This window comes from Lissotriton vulgaris, chromosome 9 (assembly GCF_964263255.1).
Source record: "Lissotriton vulgaris chromosome 9, aLisVul1.2, whole genome shotgun sequence".
Lineage (NCBI taxonomy): Eukaryota > Metazoa > Chordata > Amphibia > Caudata > Salamandridae > Lissotriton > Lissotriton vulgaris.
In genome coordinates, this window is record NC_141697.1 from 352,066,904 (window position 1) to 352,091,446 (window position 24,543).

The window sequence follows — 24,543 nt, forward strand, 5'->3', positions numbered from 1 at the left end:
AGGATGCTGTTGCGTCAAAATCTTGCGCCTGCCTCACAGCAGGCGTAAGACTGACGCAAGCCCTTTCACATGGGGCTTTCCCCATGTGAAAGGACGCATTGCTGGAGTTGCGTCACTTTTGTGACACACTCCAGCAATGCGTCACTTTTGTGCTTACAGATGCGTCAGAAATACTGACGTATCTGTAAGTCCTTGCGACATGATGCGTCATACATTAAATATGACGCATCATTGGTGTCGCAAGGAGTGCGCAGTGAAAAGTGACGCATCGCTGTTTTCACGCAGCAATGCGTCACTTTTCATAAATGAGGCCCCAGGTACTTTCCATCCACAGGGGTACAGATACTGTTATAATGGCCCCTCAGGTAGCCCTGGGTCTCACCATTGCAGAGTGATGCTAATCCTTCCCAGTGTGCAGCGGATATGAAACTTCCAAAATCCCTCCTGAGCAGCAGGTAAATTCTTCCCTCATTCAGCCTTTCTTGTCCATCTAAATTGAAGCTCCAGGTTCCTGGTCCCAAATGTGACAATCTCTGGAGTACAGTGAGTTTCTTATCATCACTTGTGTGGATACCCTGGAATCCAGTCAAAATATCTTGGCATCCTGACTAGAAGTGTCTGTACCATGTTTATGGAAAGGGGCGACCACTCGGTCCCCCCGAACGTATGGCGGAGTACCACGATCCCCCCGGGAAGCCATCTTGGGCGGGAGGCGAGTCTCGGCTGGTATGCCCGAAGCGGCGTAGCCGGGGCGCGCCTTTTCCCGCCCTAGAGTGGGTTGGCCTAGACACTGACGCGGCTGGCTACGCCCTTGGGGCAGGCAGGGGCGGGTTTACGCCCGCCCTGAAGACGGATAAAAGGAGAAGCAAGATCAGAAGGCATCCTCTTGTTCCTGTGCTCTGAAGCTGCACCTCCTCGCTGCACGTGAGCTCGAGACGGAACGAAGAGCCAATTTTGAGCGTTGTAATCGTTCTTATTTGTTTTTCAGATACTCTGTTGGAGAATGCCGAAGAAGGCGGGAAAGCGCATGACTACTGACCAGATGCTGCGCGTTCTCATGAAAGAGGTGACCGACCTAAAGAGGCGAATGGATAAAGACGAGGAAGGGGGACCGAAACGTCCTTTGGCGGGAGCAGCCCCGGGAGGGAAAAACAAGAGGCCCAGGAGGGGAGCAGCTGGGGGAAACAACCCGGGTCCCAGTACCCCGCTCGAGGCACCCACTCCCGTGCCGGAGGAAGGGAATCCGATTCCCGTTGTGGTCACCCCCGTGTCCGGGGAAGATATGCCGCCCGAGCTGGCAGCACAATTAGCAGCGTGGTTGGGAAAAGGTAGCGAGGGCGCCACGGCTGTCGACGCACAAGAGCTGATGAAGCAATTGCGTGAGTCACGGGAAGCAGCGAAGGTGTCCACGCCGGCTGCCGCAGTAGAGAAGCCACAGGGGACGGGTTCAGTAGCAGAGGCAACGTCCGGTGCAGGTAAGCGGCCATTGCCGATTGCGAGGGATGAGTCAGCACCCTCTCGTAGGGAAAAGTTGGGTCAGCATGTTCCTTTGGCTATTAAAGAGAAGATATGGGCAGGGGAGTACGTAAACATCTTCTCGTTGCTTACTGATCACTATGAGATGGAGCATGTTAAGGGCCAGAAGGATCTCATGCATCCGAGTGTTTGGCGCGCAAAAATGGCCGCCTTTAAGGTAAATGAAAACATTGGCAATTGGGGCCAAGCGTGGGGGGTTTTTACATCTATCCTGGGGGAACGAAGGCCCAATCTGTTACCCGAATTGCCGATTTATCAGTCACGAATCATGGGGTACTCGATATCACACGAAGGTAATCATTGGTTCTGCTATGATAACCTGTTTAGAAAGGCTAAAGAACATGATAAAAACTTAACGTGGGATTGTTATGATTCTGTGTCATGGTCCAAAATGAAGGAAACTGGTATGTTAAAATTGCCATTAGTAGGGAGTATCGTTGGCGAATCCTCCCGCCAGTATGCGGGGTCGCCCTTTCGATCAGGTGCGGGTGCCGACAATTACTCGAGGCCTGCCGGCAATACAGGAAAAAGGGGGGTTTGTTGGAACTTCAACAGGGGTAAATGTACTAGGCCCCAGGGATCGTGCAAATTTAGACACGAATGTAGTGGGTGTGGGCAATCATCCCATCCTGAGTCCAAGTGCAGAGCCAAAACGGGTGATAACAGGGGTGGAGGAGGCGCCAAACAGGTCTAACATAGTCCGAGGGGCGCCTTTACCTACCCCGATTGATACCTTGGCAATGATTCCTTGGCTCAGTGAATACCCGGATCGTACTTCTGCTGGGGTGTTGCGGAACGGGTTTTTCTTATGGTTTCCGCATCCCAGTGGGGGACTTTCAAGGTGCAGCGAAATGTAAAAATCAGCTATCGGTCTTCCAGCATACGACCGTGGTACAGGATAAGATCAGGAAGGAGGTTACTCGAGGTCGAGTCGCCGGTCCGTTTAGTGTACCACCGGTTCCTAACTTTGTTTGTTCCCCTTTAGGTGTGGTCCCAAAGAAGGACCCGGGTGAGTTTCGGCTGATACATAATTTATCAGCCCCACGTGGTCTTTCCGTAAACGAAGCGATAGACCCGGAAGTGTGTTCGGTGCGGTATGCATCCTTCGATGATGCCGTAGCCATTTTGAATCGCCTGGGGCCCGGGGCGCTGATGGCAAAATCTGATATCGAGTCAGCGTTCCGGTTGCTCCCGGTACACCCAGACGATCAGCGTCTCCTAGGTTTCATGTTTCAGGGTCATTATTACATGGATAGGTGTATGCCGATGGGGTGCTCTATATCTTGTGCCTATTTCGAAAAATTCAGTAGTTTTCTACAATGGGTCTTCACAAGGAAGACGGGTTTCCAACATGTGATGCATTACCTTGATGATTTTTTGTTCTTGGGGGCAGCCGGGGATCCGGAATGTGGGCAGGCTTTGGCGCAATTTTGTGTCTTGATGAATCAGTTTGGCGTGCCATTGGCACCAGGTAAGACTGTGGGGCCTTCCACTTGCCTCGAGTTTCTGGGGATCGAGTTAGATTCCGGAGAAGGTTGTTTTCGTTTACCAGCCGACAAAGTGTCAAAGTTCAGGACATCCCTGCAAATGTGTATAAGTGGACCTAAGGTTAAGCTGCATCAATTACAGCAGTTAGTTGGCCAGTTGAATTTTGCCCTGAGGGTTATACCAATGGCCCGCCCCTTTTCCCGTTCGATTGCTCAAGCCATGGTCGGCCTGAAGGAGGGCCATCATCGCACAAGGCTCTCGGCAGAGGTCCGCCAGGACATGCGCATTTGGTTGGCATTTCTGGCGGATTTCAATGGTCGAGTCGTCTGGAACAAACTGGCCGTGTCCTCTGAGGAGCTGGGGCTGTGGACTGATTCGGCAGGGAGCATAGGTTTCGGTGCCATCTTCGGCACAAGATGGTCTGCACAAAAGTGGCCGACATGGTGGCATGACAGTGGACTGACAAGTAACATTGCTTTCCTGGAACTTTTCCCCATTTTAGTGGCCCTGAGAACTTGGCCTGAAGGGTTCAGAGATCACTCTGTGGTATTTTGGTCTGACAATATGACCGTGGTCGAGTGTATCAATAGTCAGGCAGCACGATGCAAATGGATTTTGAGGCTGCTCAAGGAAATTGTTTTACTGTGTATGCAATTGAATGTGCTATTTAGAGCAAGACATGTCCCAGGGGTAATGAACCAGGCGGCTGATGCACTGTCTCGTTTTCGTATGCAGGCTTTCTGGGGTTTCCTTCCCACAGCGGACCCGGAGCCGGCACCCTTTCCCGAAGCTCTATGGTCTCTCGGTGCCCCGAACTTCGTAACCTCGTGGGAGAGAGTTTAGCACCCAGGACGAGGAAGGCATATGAAGGGGCGTTCCGGTCCTATTTAGCCTTTTTGGGGACTGATAGAGAGGAGCTTTGGGGCCAGGAGGAGTGGGTGGTAAATTTTCTGATGTCCTTACATCTGGTCGGGAAATCGGTGGCCACGGCTCAGAGGCATCGGGCTGCCATTTCCTTTGTTGCTAGGGCTCATGGGATCCATGACCCGACAGCGTCTTTCGTTGTACAGAAAGCGCTACGGGGGTGGCAACGCCTTGAGGGTCGCAGAGTAGACGAGAGGCGCCCGATAGGTTTGGATAGGCTGGCCCAGTTATTATCCAGACTCCCTGCTACGTGTTCATCTCAGTTTGAGACAGTGTTATTCCGAACCGCTTTTACGCTGGCATTCCATGGGGCTATGCGGGTAAGCGAACTGGTGGCGAGGAACAAGCAGGATGTGACAGGAGGATTGTGCCAGGAGCATGTCCAGATCAGAGGGGAGACGATGACGGTCTCATTTGTCAGGTCCAAGACCGATCAAAGTGGGATGGGTGACTGTGTAATCATACGCAGGATTCCCGGGTCCTCCATGTGCCTGGTAAGGTGTCTAGAAGATTATTTAGCACAAAGGGTGGCATCATGGGGGGGGACCTTGTTGAGACACGCTGACACCACCCCACTGACAAAGTTTCAGTTTCAGCGGGTGCTTGCGATGTCGATTGCCGCTGCGGGCTTGAACCCGGGCGAGTTTGGGACCCATTCCTTTCGGATAGGGGCTGCTACAGAAGCTACAGCCAGAGGTCTGAATGTTGAACAAGTTAAACGGGTGGGGCGTTGGTCCTCCAATTGTTATAAAAGGTATGTGCGGTTGCACATGTTGTGAAGCTGTAACAATGTACTCACGCTTCTTGTTTTTGTTTGGTTTTCAGTTGCGCAAGCCTACGAGGCGGGGCGAACTTTGCAGTCGACCCAACACCGGGCCAGCGGTCAGACATCACCGGCTGTGAAAAAGGAAGTGTGGGTCGTGGGCCACTCATACGTGAGACGTGCCGCAGACGTATTCAAGGCAGGTGATATGATTCACGTAGCTGGGGAATACGGGTACAGTGTGTCCTTCTACGGAAGAGGCGGTCTCTGTATTGACCAGTTTCAATCATTTTTTGAGGGTGTGCTAGGGCGGACGAGGTCACCGCCGTCTGTAGTCATAGTACATCTTGGGGGTAATGATTTGGTCACCACTGGTAGACGACTTCTTCTTGAGGCGATGCTTTTCACTGTAAGTTGGTTAGCGAGGAGAGTTCCAGGGTGCACAATTGCGTGGTCCCATATGATCCCACGAAAAGTGTGGCGGGGGGCTATTTCGGTTCCTGCTTTAAATCATTCTGTTAGAAAGCTTAATAACAAAGTGAGTAGGTTGTTCCGTTCCAAGACACTGCATTCTATTTCGCATGGGTGTATTAATGATGACGGTATGTATTTGGGGGATGGAGTGCATTTGTCTCGGTGGGGAATGAGTTACTCATAGGAGACTTCTTAGCATGGCTAAAAACGTTACACCATGACCTTTAGGTAGGAGTGTTGTGGGGGGTCCGGATAGCCGGTCAACTATCCGGCCTGTGGCGGTAAGGTCATGATCGGTGAGCACTAATTGGAAGATCCCTATGAGTGGGCGTCACCCAGCACGGATGGGAGCGCTCGGGGGAGGTGGCCATTGGCCCCTCAACGGGGAGGCGGTCCCTTCTAAGGATGGGTCGCCGAAAGAAAAGGAAAGGCGGTCAAGGCCCCTTCCTGGGTAGGAGGGGTTACAGCCCCCTCCTGGGGAATTTCCCGGGGCCAGGACGTCTGCGACGGCAGATGTGGTAAGTTGTGTGGGGTTTGGGGGAGGGTCTACGGTACCTTCTAGATACCTCACACGAGTCCTCGTACGACCTCTAAGTGGCGTCGAGTTTTATTGGGGCCCCCGTCAAGTCAAGGGAAATTGGTAATTGCACTTGAGGTACGCCTCTGGGCCGCCCCTCACAAGTGAGGGCGATATTTCTGGGTTAGGGATCTTGACACCGGTTACGACCTTGCCGTTGGCCCTTAAACGTTAGGATGTACAATTTCAAAATTTCAAGTAAATGTTTTGTAGGATGTTAGTTCGGCTAGGAGAACCTTTGTATTAGAGAATCTGTTAAGGTTAGCCAAACATCGCAATGTGGTAATGAAATTGTACATAATATGAAACTGTTTATTTAATGTTTAAATTTTGTTTCATATTTTAATAAATACGGCCGGGAGGGTTACTCCCTCCCGTCTTCCAAAGACTTCAGAACTGTTTCCGGTTTCCCATCCTTGGGGATTGTGTTGAGAGGGGGTGGCGGGTATCTCAGCCATATGGAAAGGGGCGACCACTCGGTCCCCCCGAACGTATGGCGGAGTACCACGATCCCCCCGGGAAGCCATCTTGGGCGGGAGGCGAGTCTCAGCTGGTATGCCCGAAGCGGCGTAGCCGGGGCGCGCCTTTTCCCGCCCTAGAGTGGGTTGGCCTAGACACTGACGCGGCTGGCCATGCCCTTGGGGCAGGCAGGGGCGGGTTTACGCCCGCCCTGAAGACGGATAAAAGGAGAAGCAAGATCAGAAGGCATCCTCTTGTTCCTGTGCTCTGAAGCTGCACCTCCTCGCTGCACGTGAGCTCGAGACGGAACGAAGAGCCAATTTTGACCCACCCACCAGCCCCTGAGGACAGCAAGTGGTTTTTTGAATAAAGTTGATGGATAATTCTGATTTTCGTTTACAGGTTGTGGTATTATCGTGATGTTTTTGAGTATGTAATAAAGAATGGTCGATTTGTGTTACGTTTCGCAAATAAAGAAATTCTGCTTTAGTGTTCATTGGTAAGCATGCTTTTAATAAAATTGTAGTTGCTACTGTTTTTTTTTTTAGTTTAGCCATGTAGTTAGCATTGTCGTATTTATTTTGGTCGGGCGGTAAGGTCATGATCGGTGAGCACTAATTGGAAGATCCCTATGAGTGGGCGTCACCCAGCACGGATGGGAGCGCTCGGGGGAGGTGGCCATTGGCCCCTCAACGGGGAGGCGGTCCCTTCTAAGGATGGGTCGCCGAAAGAAAAGGAAAGGCGGTCAAGGCCCCTTCCTGGGTAGGAGGGGTTACAGCCCCCTCCTGGGGAATTTCCCGGGGCCAGGACGTCTGCGACGGCAGATGTGGTAAGTTGTGTGGGGTTTGGGGGAGGGTCTACGGTACTTTCTAGATACCTCACACGAGTCCTCGTACGACCTCTAAGTGGCGTCGAGTTTTATTGGGGCCCCCGTCAAGTCAAGGGAAATTGGTAATTGCACTTGAGGTACGCCTCTGGGCCGCCCCTCACAAGTGAGGACGATATTTCTGGGTTAGGGATCTTGACACCGGTTACGACCTTGCCGTTGGCCCTTAAACGTTAGGATGTACAATTTCAAAATTTCAAGTAAATGTTTTGTAGGATGTTAGTTCGGCTAGGAGAACCTTTGTATTAGAGAATCTGTTAAGGTTAGCCAAACATCGCAATGTGGTAATGAAATTGTACATAATATGAAACTATTTATTTAATGTTTTAATTTTGTTTCATATTTTAATAAATACGGCCGGGAGGGTTACTCCCTCCCGTCTTCCAAAGACTTCAGAACTGTTTCCGGTTTCCCATCCTTGGGGATTGTGTTGAGAGGGGGTGGCGGGTATCTCAGCCATATACTATAGTTGCAGACAGCAGTTGTATATTCCAATGTCACTTCAGAGTATGATCCTGGGCAGCTCTGTCCTTTTGTATATTCCATTCAGACTGCTCCAGCCAAAAGTCTCAAAGTATAAGCAGGAAAGTAGGGTGAGTTGTGAGGCTGAGTTGTTACCCTCCTGTCTAGAGGAGGCCAAATAAACACACAAAAAAGGGTAGGCTCTCCCACTGAACAAACTGTTAACCTGTGGGAGGGCAACCCTTCTTGAGAAAAAGTACCTGTAAAAAGGCAAAAGGAAAACTCCCTAGCTTCAAATGGACCCACTGTCTTCTCTACTTATCACTCTAAGTCAGGCACACTGCAAGAGATGCAAAACCTTCATCATATATACCATTTGAGTAAAGCTATACATAAAATCGAAGCTAGTGTGGTCATGCACCTCCCAAGACCCATGAGCTTATGCCACACCCGCATTTAGTTGCACACTTGTGATGTCCATGTTCCACTAGATGAGCAGAGGCCCCTGTTGGAGTCTGGCACTCCAATTTAAAGACATGGGAGAGGCCACTCTCCCCTCCAGGTGACAAGTGAAAAGGCTGGTCCTGCTGCTAGAATTATACTGCTGCCACCACACTCAGTCCTTTACAGTCTAGTCAGATGCCAGTGACCATGCTGTTCCAGAGGAAGTCCATGTCAGGGAGAGGTCTCAGAACACATGTCCGATCATGGTGTGCTGAGCTAGAGGTCAAAAAGCAACAACTTGATATTAATAAATGTGAGTGGGGTGCCTGCTCCTCAGAGCCATACAAGGGACCTTTATCAATCTAAAAAGACACTTAGTATATTTAGCGGAGTAAGAGTAGCACAACCTTTCCATAATGTCATTTTCATAGTCAATTTTGCATACCTTTCCCAGTTACCTGCTTCCGGCAAATACAGGAAATACATGCTTGTTGGAGTCCACCATTGAATGGCCAAAGAGAGGTCTGAGTAAATAGGCATAAAACAACCAGTCATGGTATACACTTTGAGGGTCCCATAGATTTGACTGTGTGCAACCAGTTGCAGTATTTGCTCAAGGTAATCCCTCCAGTAGCAGGAGGGACTAGCGTTATGCATTCGGCCAGGGTATGTGCTCTACGGAGTTCATTGAGGAATGGCAAAGGGACAGTACAACCAATCAATCAATCAACGAATTTGTAAAGTGCGCTACTTACCCGCTAGGGTCTCAAGGAGCTGGGTGGGAGGGGGGGGAGCTGCAGCTAGTGGTCGAGGAGCCAGGTCTTGAGCAGTCTTCTGAATGCCGGGAGGTCTTTGGATTGTCGTAGGAGGAGGGGGAGGGCGTTCCAGGTCTTGGCGGCGCGGTGGGAGAAGGATCTACCCCCGAAGTTGGTTTTGTGGATGCTTGGGACGGTGGCCAGGGAAAGGTCTGCGGAGCGGAGTATCGTGTTGGGTACGTAGATGGAGAGTCTGCTGTTGAGATAGGCTGGGCCGGTCTTGTGGAGTGCTTTGTGTGAGTGGATCCTGAGATTGAAAGTGATTCTTTTGTTGACTGGGGGCCAGTGTAGGTCTCTCAGGTGAGGAGTGATGTGGTCTCTGCGTGGGACCTCTAGGACCAGGCGTGCGGAGGCGTTCTGGATTCTTTGGAGTCTGCAGATGAGTTTGGACAGGGCTCCGGCGTAAAGGGCATTTCCGTAGTCAAGTCGGCTGCTGATGAGCGCGTGGGTGACTGTTTTCCGTGTTTTTGTCAGGATCCATCTGTAGATCTTGCAGAGCATGCGGAGGGCGTGGAAGCAGGAGGAGGAGACTGCATTGACTTGGTTGGTCATGCTGCTCGTGGAGTCGAGGATGACCCCTAGGTTGCGTGCGTGGTTGGTGGCAACTAGACGCAGTAAATGCTTTGAGGAATCCACCCAAGAGCATCAGGGAACAACAGACAAGAATAGGAATTATTTGTTGAAGGAAAGTGGATTATTATTTGGGGAGGAAAGACTGTTAAGAAAAAAGCCAACCACCACTAGGTGCTACACAAAATAAATTAAATAAACCTGTGCTCAACCCCTGGTAATAAGACATAAAGCAGTCAGGCTTAAATCAAAAGCAATGTGTAAAGTATGTACGCAGTGCATTTACAGTAGAAAAAGACATATATAACACAAATTACAACCAAATTTAAAATAAAGAGAAAACTTTTAAGTGTAAAATAAGACCAAAAAAAGTCCAATAAGGAATCAAGAATTTAAGCCTTAAGGTAAAAAGCAACATGAAAAATAAAGCACGTCTAAGATGCAATTTCAGGCAAATTGCAATAGAGCCCCAGTTAGATACACTGACTTGATTGGTCCAAGTAAAAGTCTGGATGTCAAAGTGTCAAAAAGTTTCTAAGTGCCCCTACATGGAAGGAATTTGGCAACTTTTTAAAGAAAAGAGTTGAAATTTCTTCAAAGCCCTAAAGTAGAAAGACACTTTGTCGTCTTTCTGAGAAAAATCCTCCCTAAGCTGGTCACTGCTGAAACTGTGTCTGTCGTTGTGGAACCGAAGGTGGGATACCTGAAGCAGGTTGGTGCTGCGGGAGGTCTGGAGCATTGCAACTTTCTCACTGAAAATATTCCAAGCCTCAATGCAGAACAGGACTTGTCATGTTTTCAAAGGTGTGGAGATCCTTAAGCATGACAAAACTGAAATTCAATTCGATGCTGTGGAACTGGTGGTTGAATATTTTTTCCAGTTGACCCTGTTGAGGGGCTGGAACTCTGAGGAATGTTTTCAAATGTTTCCAAACTTTAATCTGGTGCTCAAACAACCACAAGAATACACTTCTAAAGCGCCAAGAACCTCAGGGGAGGGTACTTAGGGACTCTTAGTATGTCAGGCAAAGGCCAATAGCAAAGGCCAGTCCAGGTCCGGATGCTACTGATTAGCTAGACATACCAGGAAAAGGCCTCTTTCATCTTGCTGTGTCTGTGTAGCCACACTGGAGATAAACCAACTGATCCTTGAAGTACACTTTTTTGTCCTGGGTACGAGAGAGCAGATCCAGTCCTTCAGGGTTCCTCTCAGGTGAGAGACAACAGGTCCAACCCTCTTGTGATCTTTGCAGGTCCAGAAAATGTTTGGAGGAAGGTTGAGTGAGGGTTTATTTTTGTAGGGTTTACCAGCTGGTGTGCAGTGGACACCCTAAGGCATGCCTAGTACTTCTCTGACCAATAGAGTAAATGTTCCATAGCCCCGACCTACTTACTTCTTCAGTAGTTCCTGTTTGCCTTAATGCAAACAAGCCCAAGTTGCAATGTATTGAGGCAAACTCAAGATGGCCGAAGTCTCCAGCCCACTATACATGGGCTCTGAGCACAGGCGTGTCAAATGGGAATGTCATAGGGAAATCTCAAGTGTACTGCCACATCTAACACTAAAAAGCAGTTTGAAGCAGGCTCTAGTGTCAAAACAATCATGGAGACAGAAGTCTAGAAAACAAAGCAGGACCCCTCAGGGACTAGACAGCCGATACACAATAATTGTTATTGGGTCATGTTTGATCTTCACAAAGAGCGCAAATATTTTAGATGAGCCACAGACAGACCTGTTATACAGGATTTACACTGTAGTGCCAACAAGATCACAGCCCCTCCATGAATTTGCTGCTGCGCTCAGAGGGGTCATACCTGCCATTCTGATCGACCTTTCAATCAAACTGACTTATTGTATAGCTCTTCAGAGGACAATCACACCTCAATCACAAGTAATTCAGGCCAAGTCTAAGCTAACCAGCTCTGAGAAGGCAGTGCTAATAAGCCTCCTGAAAGCATAGGTAGGGAGAAAGGTAATTTCCTATACGTTATTTTGTATTAAAAATCCAGATTCACCATAGAATAGGATTTTTAATAACTATTCAAAATAATGGTTTACTTATTTTACTAGCTGGTCCCATTTCTGAGATAGCAATATTACTATTTTAACCTTCATTTTCCTAATTTTTCCACAAAGGACGGCTCGGCCTGCCACAGTGAAGTCCCACAGTTGGGGTGTCACTTGGAACTTTATGATATCAGCAGAACAAGTAGAGTGCTAGGGATGGCAGTTAGTGGTAGCTGTTGTTGGGCAAGGTTCACAAAAACATTTCTTACCAAAGTTGTGGCTGGGAGAGGCCCATTTAAATGAGTTTCAGACTTCAACTGGTGTGGAGCCTGCTTTCTATGCAAACTCTGCCTTTTGGGCTACACAACTTACATGGGGTGACTTACTATAGTTAAAAGCAAGATCTTTACAAAAAGGGTTATTTTGACAGGTCACACTGCAGGTTTTATACTGCAACAGTCAGGTTACACACAGTAGGCTCGGGCTATGTTTTAGTGCCACTGTAGAGGATGGCACAGTAGGTGCAGCAGTCGCAAATGCCATTTAACTTTCCATGCCATGGGTGTATTTCTACAACAGTCTTATGTCTAATGTCTTCGTAATGTGCAAGCTGAATTTCCCATACTCCCCTTTCTGAGAAAAATGTTTAAATGTCTGCCTTTACAGGGTGCCATAAGAAGTCCAGTAGTGAACAGATAAATATTTATGCAAGACAGTTCTAAGCTGAACTCAGAAAATGAGAATTGTTTGTATAAAGATGGTAATGTATGCAATATGAATATACCTCAAAGAACAAATTGCTATTCTGGAGGCAGATGGGGCGTAGATGGGCCCCTGCAGCTCCTATGGGGCAGGGGGGACGGGGGGGGGGGGGGGGGTTAGGGGTCCAAAGCATTCAGGCCCCCTCCCAATCCATTATCCAGAGGGGGCCCCACTCAACCCCTAAACAATGGATAGCTCCAAATCAAAGGAAAGGGTAGAGTAGATGAAACCAAGGACCTGAGTTACCAGTTTCATGAAATTGCAGTGGTCTGTGACCTCTTTATTTAGCATGCTTTTACTACAGCACGCGGCCCAGTGTGGACTCTTCTCGACTGCATATGAAGTGTTCGAGGCATTTCCACATGATAAATTCATTATACAATTACTTTGATTTGGGGAACCTCATTTTTCACTAGGGACATTGGCCGCTTTATCTAATTATGTTTTAATGGGGTGAGTGCTATGAGTTTGCACATTTGCCCTCAGTGCAGTCTATTCCAAAACTTTGTTATTCTTATACCTGTCACGTCATCACATGCCAGGTTTGTCGCCTTCAGCCAATCCAGGCTTTCAATCAACAACACTCTGCATCCTTGGAATTCAAATGCATTTGGATAATTGTAAAATAAACTGCAAATCTCGGAATGCAGAGTAAAGCTGGTTAAAAACCCAAATATGTCAGAAGGTGTCACGTGTCAAATGGAGACACTTGGCAGCAACATCATCTCCCTTCTGACATTTTGAGTATTACATCACCTTGCTGAATATGGGCTATTATTGTGTGCGACTAGCAAAGGATCTGTGTTCCTCAGTACACTAACTGATTATTGGCGGGAAAGAGCATGGCAGGTGACAAGTAGTTTTTAAATGAAGAGCAACATGGCACTCAGAGTGATATTGAGATGGAGGAAATGCTGAGCACGAGCGAGCAGTCAGCCAAATTGACACTTGAATAGCATGCCATTTTTCTGAGAGGTGCACTTTCTAAAGGTCGGAAACATGATCAAAAAGACACATGTTCATCTCAACTACCATGGTTCATTGCGAAACGCCGTAACCTTTACTGCACTCTTTGTTGCAAAGTCAGTTCTTTTGATACTGAGGAATTTCATAGATAAAAATTTGCTAAAGAAGGCGAAGAGGTAGTTAATTGTAAGAACATGTGGGGTCAATAAAGACAAACAACAGAGATCTTAAAGGAAAACAATAGAAAAATATGCACAGAGCAAGACACATAGGACAGGGTCAAGAATCTTGTAACTAGCAAAAATACTTTTTACTAGACCTAGGAAGTAAATTCCGTTCCATTTACGGGATTTGTGGAATTTGGGTAATTTCGCGTTCCACGGAGAATGCGGAATTGCCAAAAATTCTGCGATCCCTGGCTTCGCCAAATTTTTTGCTTGTTCGCACTTTCAAAATGCGTGTTCCCAAAATATTTCCTCCCGAGCACGCAAACGGTGTTTGCGAACAGGAATAAAGCATTGCAAATGGGCGGAACAAGCAATTCCTCGTACTCGCTGAATTTCTGCGTGCTCGCAGAGATTTTTTACCGTTTCGCGGAGCTTTGCATAGCGCGACTACACCAATTCCGCCCACCCCTACTTTTTACTGCATGTTATTTTAAAAGCCTGCTCACTACAAACAAATATTTTAAAAAAACAGCTAGAATATTCTGTGTGGCGCATAAGGAAAAGAAGTGAAATATCCCAGCTTATTGTTTTGAAATGGAGTCTTTAGCTGAATGGACTGGATATTTATACTTTCATATGAATTTCTTAAATATACAACACCACATATCCTCAAAAATGAAACACAAGATGTTTTCAAAATAATTGAGCTTTGCATTATACAGATTTTTTCCTCAATGAAGCCAATCAATTAAATAAGACAAGTGCTATAATGGTACATCGGTGAATACAGCTAACTGGCATGGAATCTCCATATAATAGTTTTGCATGGTAAACAGTTGACTGTCTGCTCTTAAAAAAGACCCAATTAACATAAGTGGGGACTTCCTTACCAAATACAAACTTTCAGTTGTTGGTGATGGAGCATCAGTAATGTTTAGCTGCAATAGTTGCACAGTAAAAAGGTTGTAAGAAACCATTTAGAAGGAAATAAGTGTTAAAAATAAGGAGTAATAAAGAGGATGGACACAGAGAGCTATAGAGGCATTCGAAACAAGCCAAGCTACCCAAATGAGAGACAGTAAATTGAAGATGTTGTTTGATAATTTTTACGAGACCCCATCCAGGTCTATTCAGGCACTCATTGCAGATGACATGCAACTCAGCCTGTCTAGGCTTGTCCAAGAAAAGTCTTAACCATTTGCGAAGACTCCAGAATGCAACGGCGAGACTAGTGTTCAATCTGAAAAAATGTGACCCTGTGACTTCTTACTGTAACCAGCTTCATTGGCTCCATGTTAGACACATGTAATTTACATCTGCATGCCTAAAGTACAAAGTACATTATCGCACAAAGCATCCATTCTCTTCTGAAAAGTTCCGAAAATATATTCCAAATTGTCATTTGATATAATTTTAGCGCTGACAATTAAACTAAATTATATTGTCGTTAGAAGGCACCATGAAATTGACAGTTGTAGATGAAATGTCAAAGAAATACAAGGGTAACCATGAAATTGCAAGACTTGGGCTAAATATATATAGTCAAAACAACAGTGGTCTTTGGTTCAAAATCATTAAAAGAAATATTATTATAATAAAGTTTTAATAATAGTTTGATTTCTACTTTTGGGATAATAGATTGCTACCTTACTATAGATCATTATCGCTTTTTCACTCAAGTAGACTGATCATTTTAGATGGCCACGGTTGTTTTACCAGAAACTGACCTAATTCTGGACTTGAAGGCTGGCTTCATGACCGGTCACTGTTCTCTTTTGCTGTGTCTTGGCATTCACTGCAGGAACCCTAAATCGGGGCTTCCACCTTTTTGTCATGCTAGTATCCCCTTTTATACATCTCACTCGCAGGCTCTCCATACTGTTTGAGCCCTGATTATGATCCCTCAATTTATTGGTATTGAAACAACTTTGATTTTGTAATTTATTTACCCTTATTGCTGTTATATGTTGTACAAGGTCATAACTGATTTACTTGTGTGTGTAATACTTATATGCCATTTAGGAATATTTGTGTGCCATGTATTTTGGGCACCGAACGCATTTTCCTCACAGACACTTTCTTATTATTTCTAGTTAATTCATTTTTTAACTCATGTTTATGTTTTCTATCATGTTATTAAGGTGCACATGCATCGAAATAGGCAATTGCGATTCTATAATTGCGATTTTGAAAGAATCGCAATTATAGAAATGCAATCGCCCATGCATGTAGAAATCGGAATAAAATTGGGATTCCTACACATTCCTCGATTGCGACTCGCAATTAAGGATTGGCTTCCCATTCATTCCTGTGGGCCTAGAGGAATGAATGGGATTTGCGTGCGCAATTTATGAGCACCCAATAGGTACACGTAAATTGCGCAAGCAATTTCAAGGGTGCCAAATGGACACCATGTTGCACCCCTGAAATTCCCATTTTACCACATGTTGTGCACACACATGCCCCAAGGGCATGTGTGTGTCAAACATGGGACTTTGATCTAATGTTGGACTAATGGGACTAACATGGGACTTTAAAAAATGCACTTTAGAGCATTTTTCAAAGAAATTGCAAATTACCATCAACTCGAGATTGACGGTAAATTGGGATTCCTTTTTGCGAAATGGCAATTTATTTTAGGTTAATGCATTGCATTTAAGAAATAGCAATTTTTGCGATTACTTAAATTGCGGTTTTTGCATTTGGGATGATGCATCTCTAATGCAAAAATACCGGTCGCAAAGGAGCAAATGCTGCGAATCTGCCCGTTTGCGATCGGTTTTTAGATTGATGCAAGTGGCCCTAATTCTTTATTATACGCATATTTCTTGTTAATATTCCTATGTTGTTTTGACTAGATGTAGATGAAAAGCACACTTATACAGAACATTTTACAAACTTTACATAATTAACCCAAGGTAAAGGTGAACTCTCTGATAGGACAGCAGCTCAATGGATTCCATATACAATGTCAAGAATCAAAGGTATTGAGAGAACCTCGGGAGGAAATTAGCGATAGTGCAAGTTCCCCTGTAAATGGAACAAAATATTTCCAAAAAGAACCAGGGCTTTGGTTCTCAGAAACTATCAATAAGAGTTGACTCCCATCAATAGCAAAGCAGTGCAGTTGTCCCATAGAAAGAAATGCAATGAGCTTGTGAATAAACTGTTTCATGACAAGAGATTGGAATTTACTTAATAAAGTGATTATTAACCATGCAGAGGTAGGTGTGAATGACACATATTGAGAAAGAAACTAGAGGATCCATGTATGTTGCCAACATTATCCACAAATGGAATTGATCATGAATCTAAAGAACCCTGTGGTTCAGGGTATGAAGTGCAATCGAAAGACCCGTGTTTCAGGATCCCTTGATGTTGATTTGCTTGACAAGTGTGTAAAGGCAATATTGAAATGCACACACGTGAGAAAGGCTTCCATTGACTCTGCAGTTGAAGTTTATATCCACAGAATCCCATTTTACAGAACCAGTAAAATCAGCCCCTATAAAGCAACACTAGATGCACTATCCATTGAAGTAATGAATCCTTTTATTTTTTAAAGTATTTACTCATTCATTCATGTATTCCCTGTTTTAGACACTCAAAAACACATATAGAAAAATTCCAGTGGTTGTACTTGGAGATTCTACCTGTAAATGACATGTGGAAAAATAGTGTGACTTGAACCAGTTGTTTCTGACAAAACTGTCCCAACGCGGAGGTCAGTGTTTACAAACAAAATACTACAGTAGGCCCAACATCAGTGTAGAAGGAGCTATATCTTTAACTGCTTTGCAAATAATTGTGGAAGTGTCAATTACCTACAAAATAATTTTGTTAGGAAATGTTTTACCAAATCATTATTTAACAATGCCTTATAATACTGAGCTTTTTCCCCACTCTGCTATGGAGCACTAAAAAAGGCACAATTATTTTTTCAGCTATTGTGTAGCAAATGTTGTCTCAATGCAACATCCAACTAAACAATTTGTTTTCCAAAATAATTTGTTGTCTACAAAAACATTTTAAAGTGTGTTCCTTTACGGTGCTTGTATCTTATTATTTGTGCTCCAATGCATAGAGGCTGTAAGACATAGGTAAATGTCAGGATGCACAGGACATTAAGGAAGTCAACATATTTTTCGCATCACAAGATATCTTACCTGCTTTTGATTTAATGATGTCCCAGTCCTCATAGCTGTCCAAGTGATCTGTAAGTCTAGAGCAGAGCTGCACATTGCCGACATAGTCCAAAAGCACATCAATGATAGGGCCAGCCCATCGACTCATTTCAGGCGTGGACACCACTTCACAAAACTGAAACAAAATCCATAAACACACACAATGAGCTCTGAAGAAAAAATCACTTATTTGTGATACAGCTATGTAGAATGTACAATTCGTTACTGGATATACTGCCTACTATTACACCTCTCAGAGGGCCAGCTTCACAAAGATTCTTCTGTGACTTATTCATAAAATTTCAAGAGAAACTCATGCATATTCAAGGAGAAAGGTATGTGAATCTGGTCCAAAATAGGCCCAGGCAAAATGTAAATTACGCCAGCATAATACATGTATTTTCGCGAATTTCATGTTCTACTTGTTAGGTAAATTTCTCTAGATTACATCATTATGCCAAATCACATAATTAAAATGCAATGCGAAGCAAAATTATGGTGACTGAGTGCTGTAACAATGCTCACAACCAGAATGTGTGTCATTGTTGTTCGCTGCAATTGTGTATTTCGGGCTATTATTTAAGTGCAAAATGGGCCCTCGCATCAAGGAGATTCTGAGAGGATACAGTTCGCGTTAGAATATAACACCAAAGGGCAGATTAGCATTTCACATAGTTACGAGAAATTTCATAACAATTCCCCAACATTTTGCTCAATAAAGCAAATTTTGCACATTGATAGTCCAAAGTAACAACTCCTAGGAAAACGTATGTAAAACAACCTCTTCAACCAAATTCAAGGTAATTATATTGGAGTGGCTTTAGCTGTGACTTATAAAATAAATTTATATTGACTTTTATAAAAATAGTTATAAAAATAAAAGTACTTTCCATTGGCAAAAATAGACCCAATAAAACACCGTTCAAATTACTCATTTAAAATGAGAATACTAATATAATCTGAGGAAAGTTGATTTACAAGCTCCTGTAGAAATATTATTATTAACGTCAATTCGACTCAATTAACTAATTTTACCCTATAATTCGAAAATTAGCGCTGTAATAAAACATGCAGAAGATTGAGAAAAAGCGTGGAGGGCATTCTAAAACATTCAGCTATATTCCTCTGCCTGTAATGTAATTTATAGGGAACAAGACAGAAACAAATTACAAATTCCATATGACACCCTGTGATTAAACAACAGAAAGCTACACATTGGATAACACGGTGACCTCAAGTCTATCATAGCCCAGAGGTGAGGGCTGCTTATGACATTTCAGCAATTAATTATATGTTGAATGGAAAGCCATGTTCTCCATTTGGGTAGACACATAGGGAAATGTCCTTAGTTTTCTTTGAGTATTGCTCATCACCTAGGATTATAAATGTAATTGTAAGACAGATTCCTGTGCTGAAGAGCTAGAGTTCCTGGGTGGAGTGTTGTTACAGATTTTATCCTGGAGATGATCTTGCCTGCTTTGTAATAATCTTGCCATGTGAGTCAGTTTTTTCAAAATATTTGGCCATCAACCATCAGCCGCTTCCACTGCCAAATGCCCCTTACGAAAAATAGTATATAAACATAAGCCAAATTTATCTTCCTTGTGGGTTAGTGATTTTCTATGGGAGACCATGAACCTCACACAGAGTTTGCTGGAGAGAATTTGCCATGCAGAGAAGTATTCCAGAAATCATTTCAAATTGGGAAATTAACTTTTAATTATCTTGGAATATTTAGCTTTAGTAGTTAAAAATACCCTAGAATTGATTAGATTTTCCGAATTTTGTTTTTAAAAAAAAAGTAATGCAGAGATCAAAGATTCTTGCACCAAGATATCAAAGATTAATATATGTTCTATGAATGTGCACTCAAAGTATATAAGTGGTTGTTAGTAAGGACCATATATATTGTTATGACAGGAATCATAGAATAATAATTAATTTTAATTATTTTTTCCAGTTTTATAAGAGACATATTTAGAATTTAAACAGTAATCAGTATCAGAAGGCGTATGGATCCTGTGGTAGTTATCTTTCCACTAGAGAGGGAGGGTATTGAGCTTCATACCAAGATCAAAGAGAGTTGGTTACACAGAGATATCTTTTAGGTAGATCCTTTTATAACTGAGATTAAGTGCATAACATTAATAGCAAATTACTGAAATATCTTTTATAATCCTCCAATACCAATTCTGACATGCATACGTCAGTGCCCAGCAGAGTGACGTGGCAGAGTGTTGACATCCAATATTTCTTACTCTTATCCCACTCTCCTATCTGAATTTCTACTCTTGGCCAACATATTGTATTGTGTGTGGTCAGTGATTAATGTGGTGAAGGGTAGAAGTGTTAACACTCCTGTTGGCTCAAGACTACAAGATCAGTGCTTTCTGACACATTGCCTAGCCCACGTTACAATCTAGCCTAAGCATTGGATTTTGGCACTATTCATTTTCAGATTTTTTTAAACCTTAACCAAACTCATCAGGAGGTCAGTTCTGTAAAATCAGAATTAGAAGCAGTTGAACTAGAGGACAGTACTGTTCAAGGAATGGAAAGTAAAGATGCTAGTCAGGTGCCTTTTCCTTCAGAACCAAAAGATCCCTGGACATTACCATCTCCATGATTAGACACCAAGACAGAATTTATTATATTTTAGTGCAATGCAACCTTAGTTGCTGCATTGTGCAAAGTGGAGAAAGAAGCACAGAGCCAGGTTTCATAAAAATGACCTGCTGCTGCTATCGTCCCCTGCTCTGGTGTTCTATAAAGCAAACCTAGGGCCATGTACAAACTTTGCACAACAGTGCAGAGGAGTGTACAACTTTTCTAGCACAGGATTTCAACTGGATGCTTACCATTCCAGTACAAAATGTTATGCCTAGACAAATTATGAAACATTTCATACATTGTAAATATCTGTACACTATAGTGCACATGCAATGTGTGGAATGTTTGGCAAAATGAAAACATTTCCTTTTATCAGTGCCTGCTTGAGGGTTTTATTTTTGCTGCAAAGCCCAGTCTGGCTACATTGATAGTTCAGGCTGTGTATCAAAAAGTATGGGTGATCCACTCAGGTTTCACCAAAGCAATGCCCCATTGACAAACATTTGTGCAAAGCAACACAAAACACTATTTGTGCTGAGAAAAGAATATCTCTCTGGAGAATAATAAATGCTGTGTAACACTATGCACCGCTTTGATTCACTTTGCGTCACTTTGAGCCAGCTAAATGTCTTTTTTAATGTGGGTCCCTTTCTCTTGCACATTCTTGTTAAGTAGTGAATCCTACCACATTCTATGCACATTCTGAAACATATTGTGTCTGGTCAGTGGTGAGCTTGGTGAGGGGTGCAAGAGTGCACCCTTCCCATTGGGTCCAGAGAACAAGGTTAGTGCTTTCTGACACACTTGTGCTGAAGTAATACCCATCTCAGTCTCTGAAATTCCACTTTCTTGTTTGGTCTTGTCCCTTGTGCCAACAAAGGTCAATGGGTCAGATGTACAATTTAATGCTAACAAAATACTGGTCGCAATTTGTGACAGTATTTCTGCAACCAGTTAAATACATTTCCAAACGTACCTATTTATAAATAGATTGCTTGGAAAAATTATAATTCTGAGTGGGTCGCAATCCAGTCTACCTCATTAATATTCAGGAGGTAGACAACAAATGCGACTTACTTTGATTGGAGTTAATCACAGGGATGGTAGCATGCTTGGGTCAGCAGACCATCATGTCTGTGATTGCATTTCAATAGAGTAACCTTTTTTTTTTAAATACAGCCTGTATACCTGAAAGGAAAGGGGCTGCATTTGAAGAGAACGTTTTCTTTTTTTGTTTGAGAGTTGGCAGTGGTCCCATGAACCACTACCAACCCCCTTACGCATGTACCTGATATTTTGCAGCAGCAGTCATTGTTGCATTGCCCTTACCATACACTTTACCGTTAATTGTTGTTTTCCGAAGGGATCTAAACATTCTACTCGTACATCAAATTAATATTTCTCATATTTGCCATTTTATGCCTACAAACCAATACAAGGGCTATTTTTACAAGCTTCTCCTGTACCTTCATAATGTCTAGATGTATTAGTATTCTACTGAGGTACATTATTACAAATGCATTTAAGAGCTCCTGGCATATGAGTTAATTGACTGTAATCGTAGTCAGCATATTTCAAATAAAATAGCACAAAGTCTATTTGTTTCTTATACACTGTTTTCCACCCATGCATCCCATGAATCTCAATCTTTCATTTTAAATTGTAAACTCCTTGAAATTCTGTTTCAGAAAAAAACAGTCACCCCGTGTAGCTTATCTAATACCTCCTCAATTAACTATAAATTGTAACAATGTTTTACTGTAATACCATTGTAGCCTGGTTGCCAAATTCAGAGATGTTTAAACACCTTTCTGTTTCTTTACATAAGGGAGTGGGCAACAACATGAAACGTAATAGGATTTAATAAAAAACCTTTATGATTTTCATTCCCAATTCTCTGCTTCAATATATTCTGGTACTTGAAGATCAGTGTATAAACTTGTCAATAGGGTACATTGTTTTTATGCATAACATGTATTAAACAGCCATAATGGTGACTTTGGGGCAATGTATTGGATACCTTAGTACTTAATACAAGTGGAAAGTCATCACATTCATCAAGAAAACTGCTATAGTAACTCCCAAGCTTTCCCCATACATTCATGGTTTGTGACTAGACAGGGAACTACACTCGTCCTGTCATCACTCTATATAATTATTGTTTTACTACACTCAAGTTCTTCCAAAGTATTTAATGGTTCATGAATTATAGGCCAGCATTTATAAGAGCTGTATCAAACGATGGAGCATAGATTATATCAAGTTGGGTAATATAAGTGAGCTGACAGTATTGCTTCTAGCTTCAACTGTGCAACACAAATAATCTCACATAGACATATATATGATCTAATGAGAGTCTGCCACAGTACTACAAAATGTACACAAGAGGAATCTATTGGTCTGCAAGTCAGGCCTTTAATTCACTGGCTAATGAGTTTAATGGCACTCAACACACACATGCAGTCTATCTTACTCCTGTTTATAGTCTACAAGCACCAGTAGCAAAGAGCCAACTATCTCAAGTTCATTACATCACAACAAAGTATATCAGATACACCATGGCAATATGGATTCATAAAACTGAACAAAGCTCTCCCTTTGGCACCCCATTAACCATTGTTATTTTATTAGTCTGGCCTCAATATTTGTCTAAAGGCTTGCATGAAAATTAAACAGAGAGACAATGGTTAGGATCTTAAAACCACATACAGCTCTAGCCCAAATAAATCATTTAACCTGCAGTTAACAGGTTCTAATGGTTAATAGGTGTTCTTCAGAAATAACAATACATATCTTTTTTTGTGATATTTGCAAATTGAGTAATTACGTGGAGCTTTTGCACTGTCCGCGTCAATTAGATACGTTTTGAGAGTACAGTAATAATTTTAGAAGAAAGATGGTTCACTCTAGCATAAGCAAAGGTTAAGAGAATTGTCAATCAATCCTAAAATATAAAAAATGGGCAAACTTTCAAAGAAATAGCGAATAAATCTATGAGGATCTCCTGTGATAGGGTCAATGGGAGAATGTATGTTATTTCTGAACCCCAAAATGTTCACCCAACACCTCACAATTATTGGAGCTTGCTGTCAAAAGTCCCCAAATATGAGGAATTAACTTATCAAGGTTCAGAGGGGAGTGTCCTTGTGTTACGGAAATATCTGGATTCAATAGTCTTTCATAGACCAAATAAGGGTGGCACAGGTTGCCCTCTGAATCCAACTTTATTTTGTTTGAGCACACAATTTAACCGGGCTAAAGTAATCCTAGGCACAACATTCTTTTTTGCTACTAGGGCACCAAGAATTTATTGTTTCAGCCTCAGGGGTGTAGCTAAAGGGGGGGTTGGGGGTTTTACAACCCCCTATTAAATGTTTTTCTGATAAGCATTTGGGCACAGGTGCTCTCTGAAGGTTAGGGGAGGTTTCTGTTGGATTTCATCAGGAATGTTTTAACATACACACAGACATAAAAGCACATACACTCCCTCCCTCTCTGTTTTGAAAGTCCTTGAAAATGTTGGTTATTTTATAAAATATTGTCTTTTCCCTTACTTAGTATTCGTACCAATCTGTATTCCTCTCCCTTTCACTGCCCCTTTGGCCCCTCTTATCCACCTTGCTTGTTGTATAATGTATTTTAAAGTTTTATGCCAACGAGATTGTTGGAAAATCTAAAGCTCAACCTCCCCCCCTAATCTTACTGATCAAGCTTCCCCCCTGATTGGTCTTTCAGCAGGCAAGATGTGTGTGGGACTTATTCCATTGCCTTGACGGCACAGATTGTAAACCTCGCCTAACTACCTATTAATTGGAGATGCACATGTGCGCCAGAGAGAGGTACTGAGACCTGAGAGACTGTTGCAGCCTTCTTAGCCACCCCAGAATGAATTTCGTTTTTGATCTATACTGATGAAGGATAATATCCAGAAACACATGTGTTGGAGCACAAATAATAAGATACATGCACTGTAAAGGAACACACTTTAAAATGTTTTTGTAGAAACACATGTGTCTAGAGATTTACAGCACTAACGTGCACTAACTTTGGTGAACAACTACAGCTAAAAATCAAGTAAGCAATCACTGTGAACTGTATTTACCACAATGCTAAGGGGCGTACTGTGCTGGGAGGTGATGTAGTGTGCTCCCATCCCCCTTCTGTTTGAAAAGGCTCCCTTGCACCACTGAGCTGACGAGCTTTTGGAGATGCACCTGTGCGCCAGAGAGGTACTGAGACCTGAGAGAATGTGGCAGCCTTCTTAGCAAAACCCAGAATGAATTTCGTTTTTGATCTCTACTGATGAAGGATAATATCTAGAAACACATGTGTCTAGAGATTTACAGCACTAACCTGCACCAACTTTGGTGAACAACTATCATTTGGTGCCTGCAGTCTGTATCTTGGGTCACATGACTAAGTGTAGCTGTCAGCTTATCTTTGTGTAT

General features: G+C 43.3%; 1 protein-coding gene across 1 annotated transcript in view; it reads right to left on the reverse strand.

Moving 5' to 3' along the window:
* ASB2 (ankyrin repeat and SOCS box containing 2) overlaps positions 1-24,543 on the reverse strand; it is a 288,752-nt gene that overhangs the window by 30,944 nt on the left and 233,265 nt on the right. Inside the window, exon 9 of the mRNA XM_086937715.1 lies at positions 17,468-17,621. Coding sequence (XP_086793841.1) covers positions 17,468-17,621 — 154 coding nt within the window. The remainder of the gene's footprint in view (positions 1-17,467; positions 17,622-24,543) is intronic.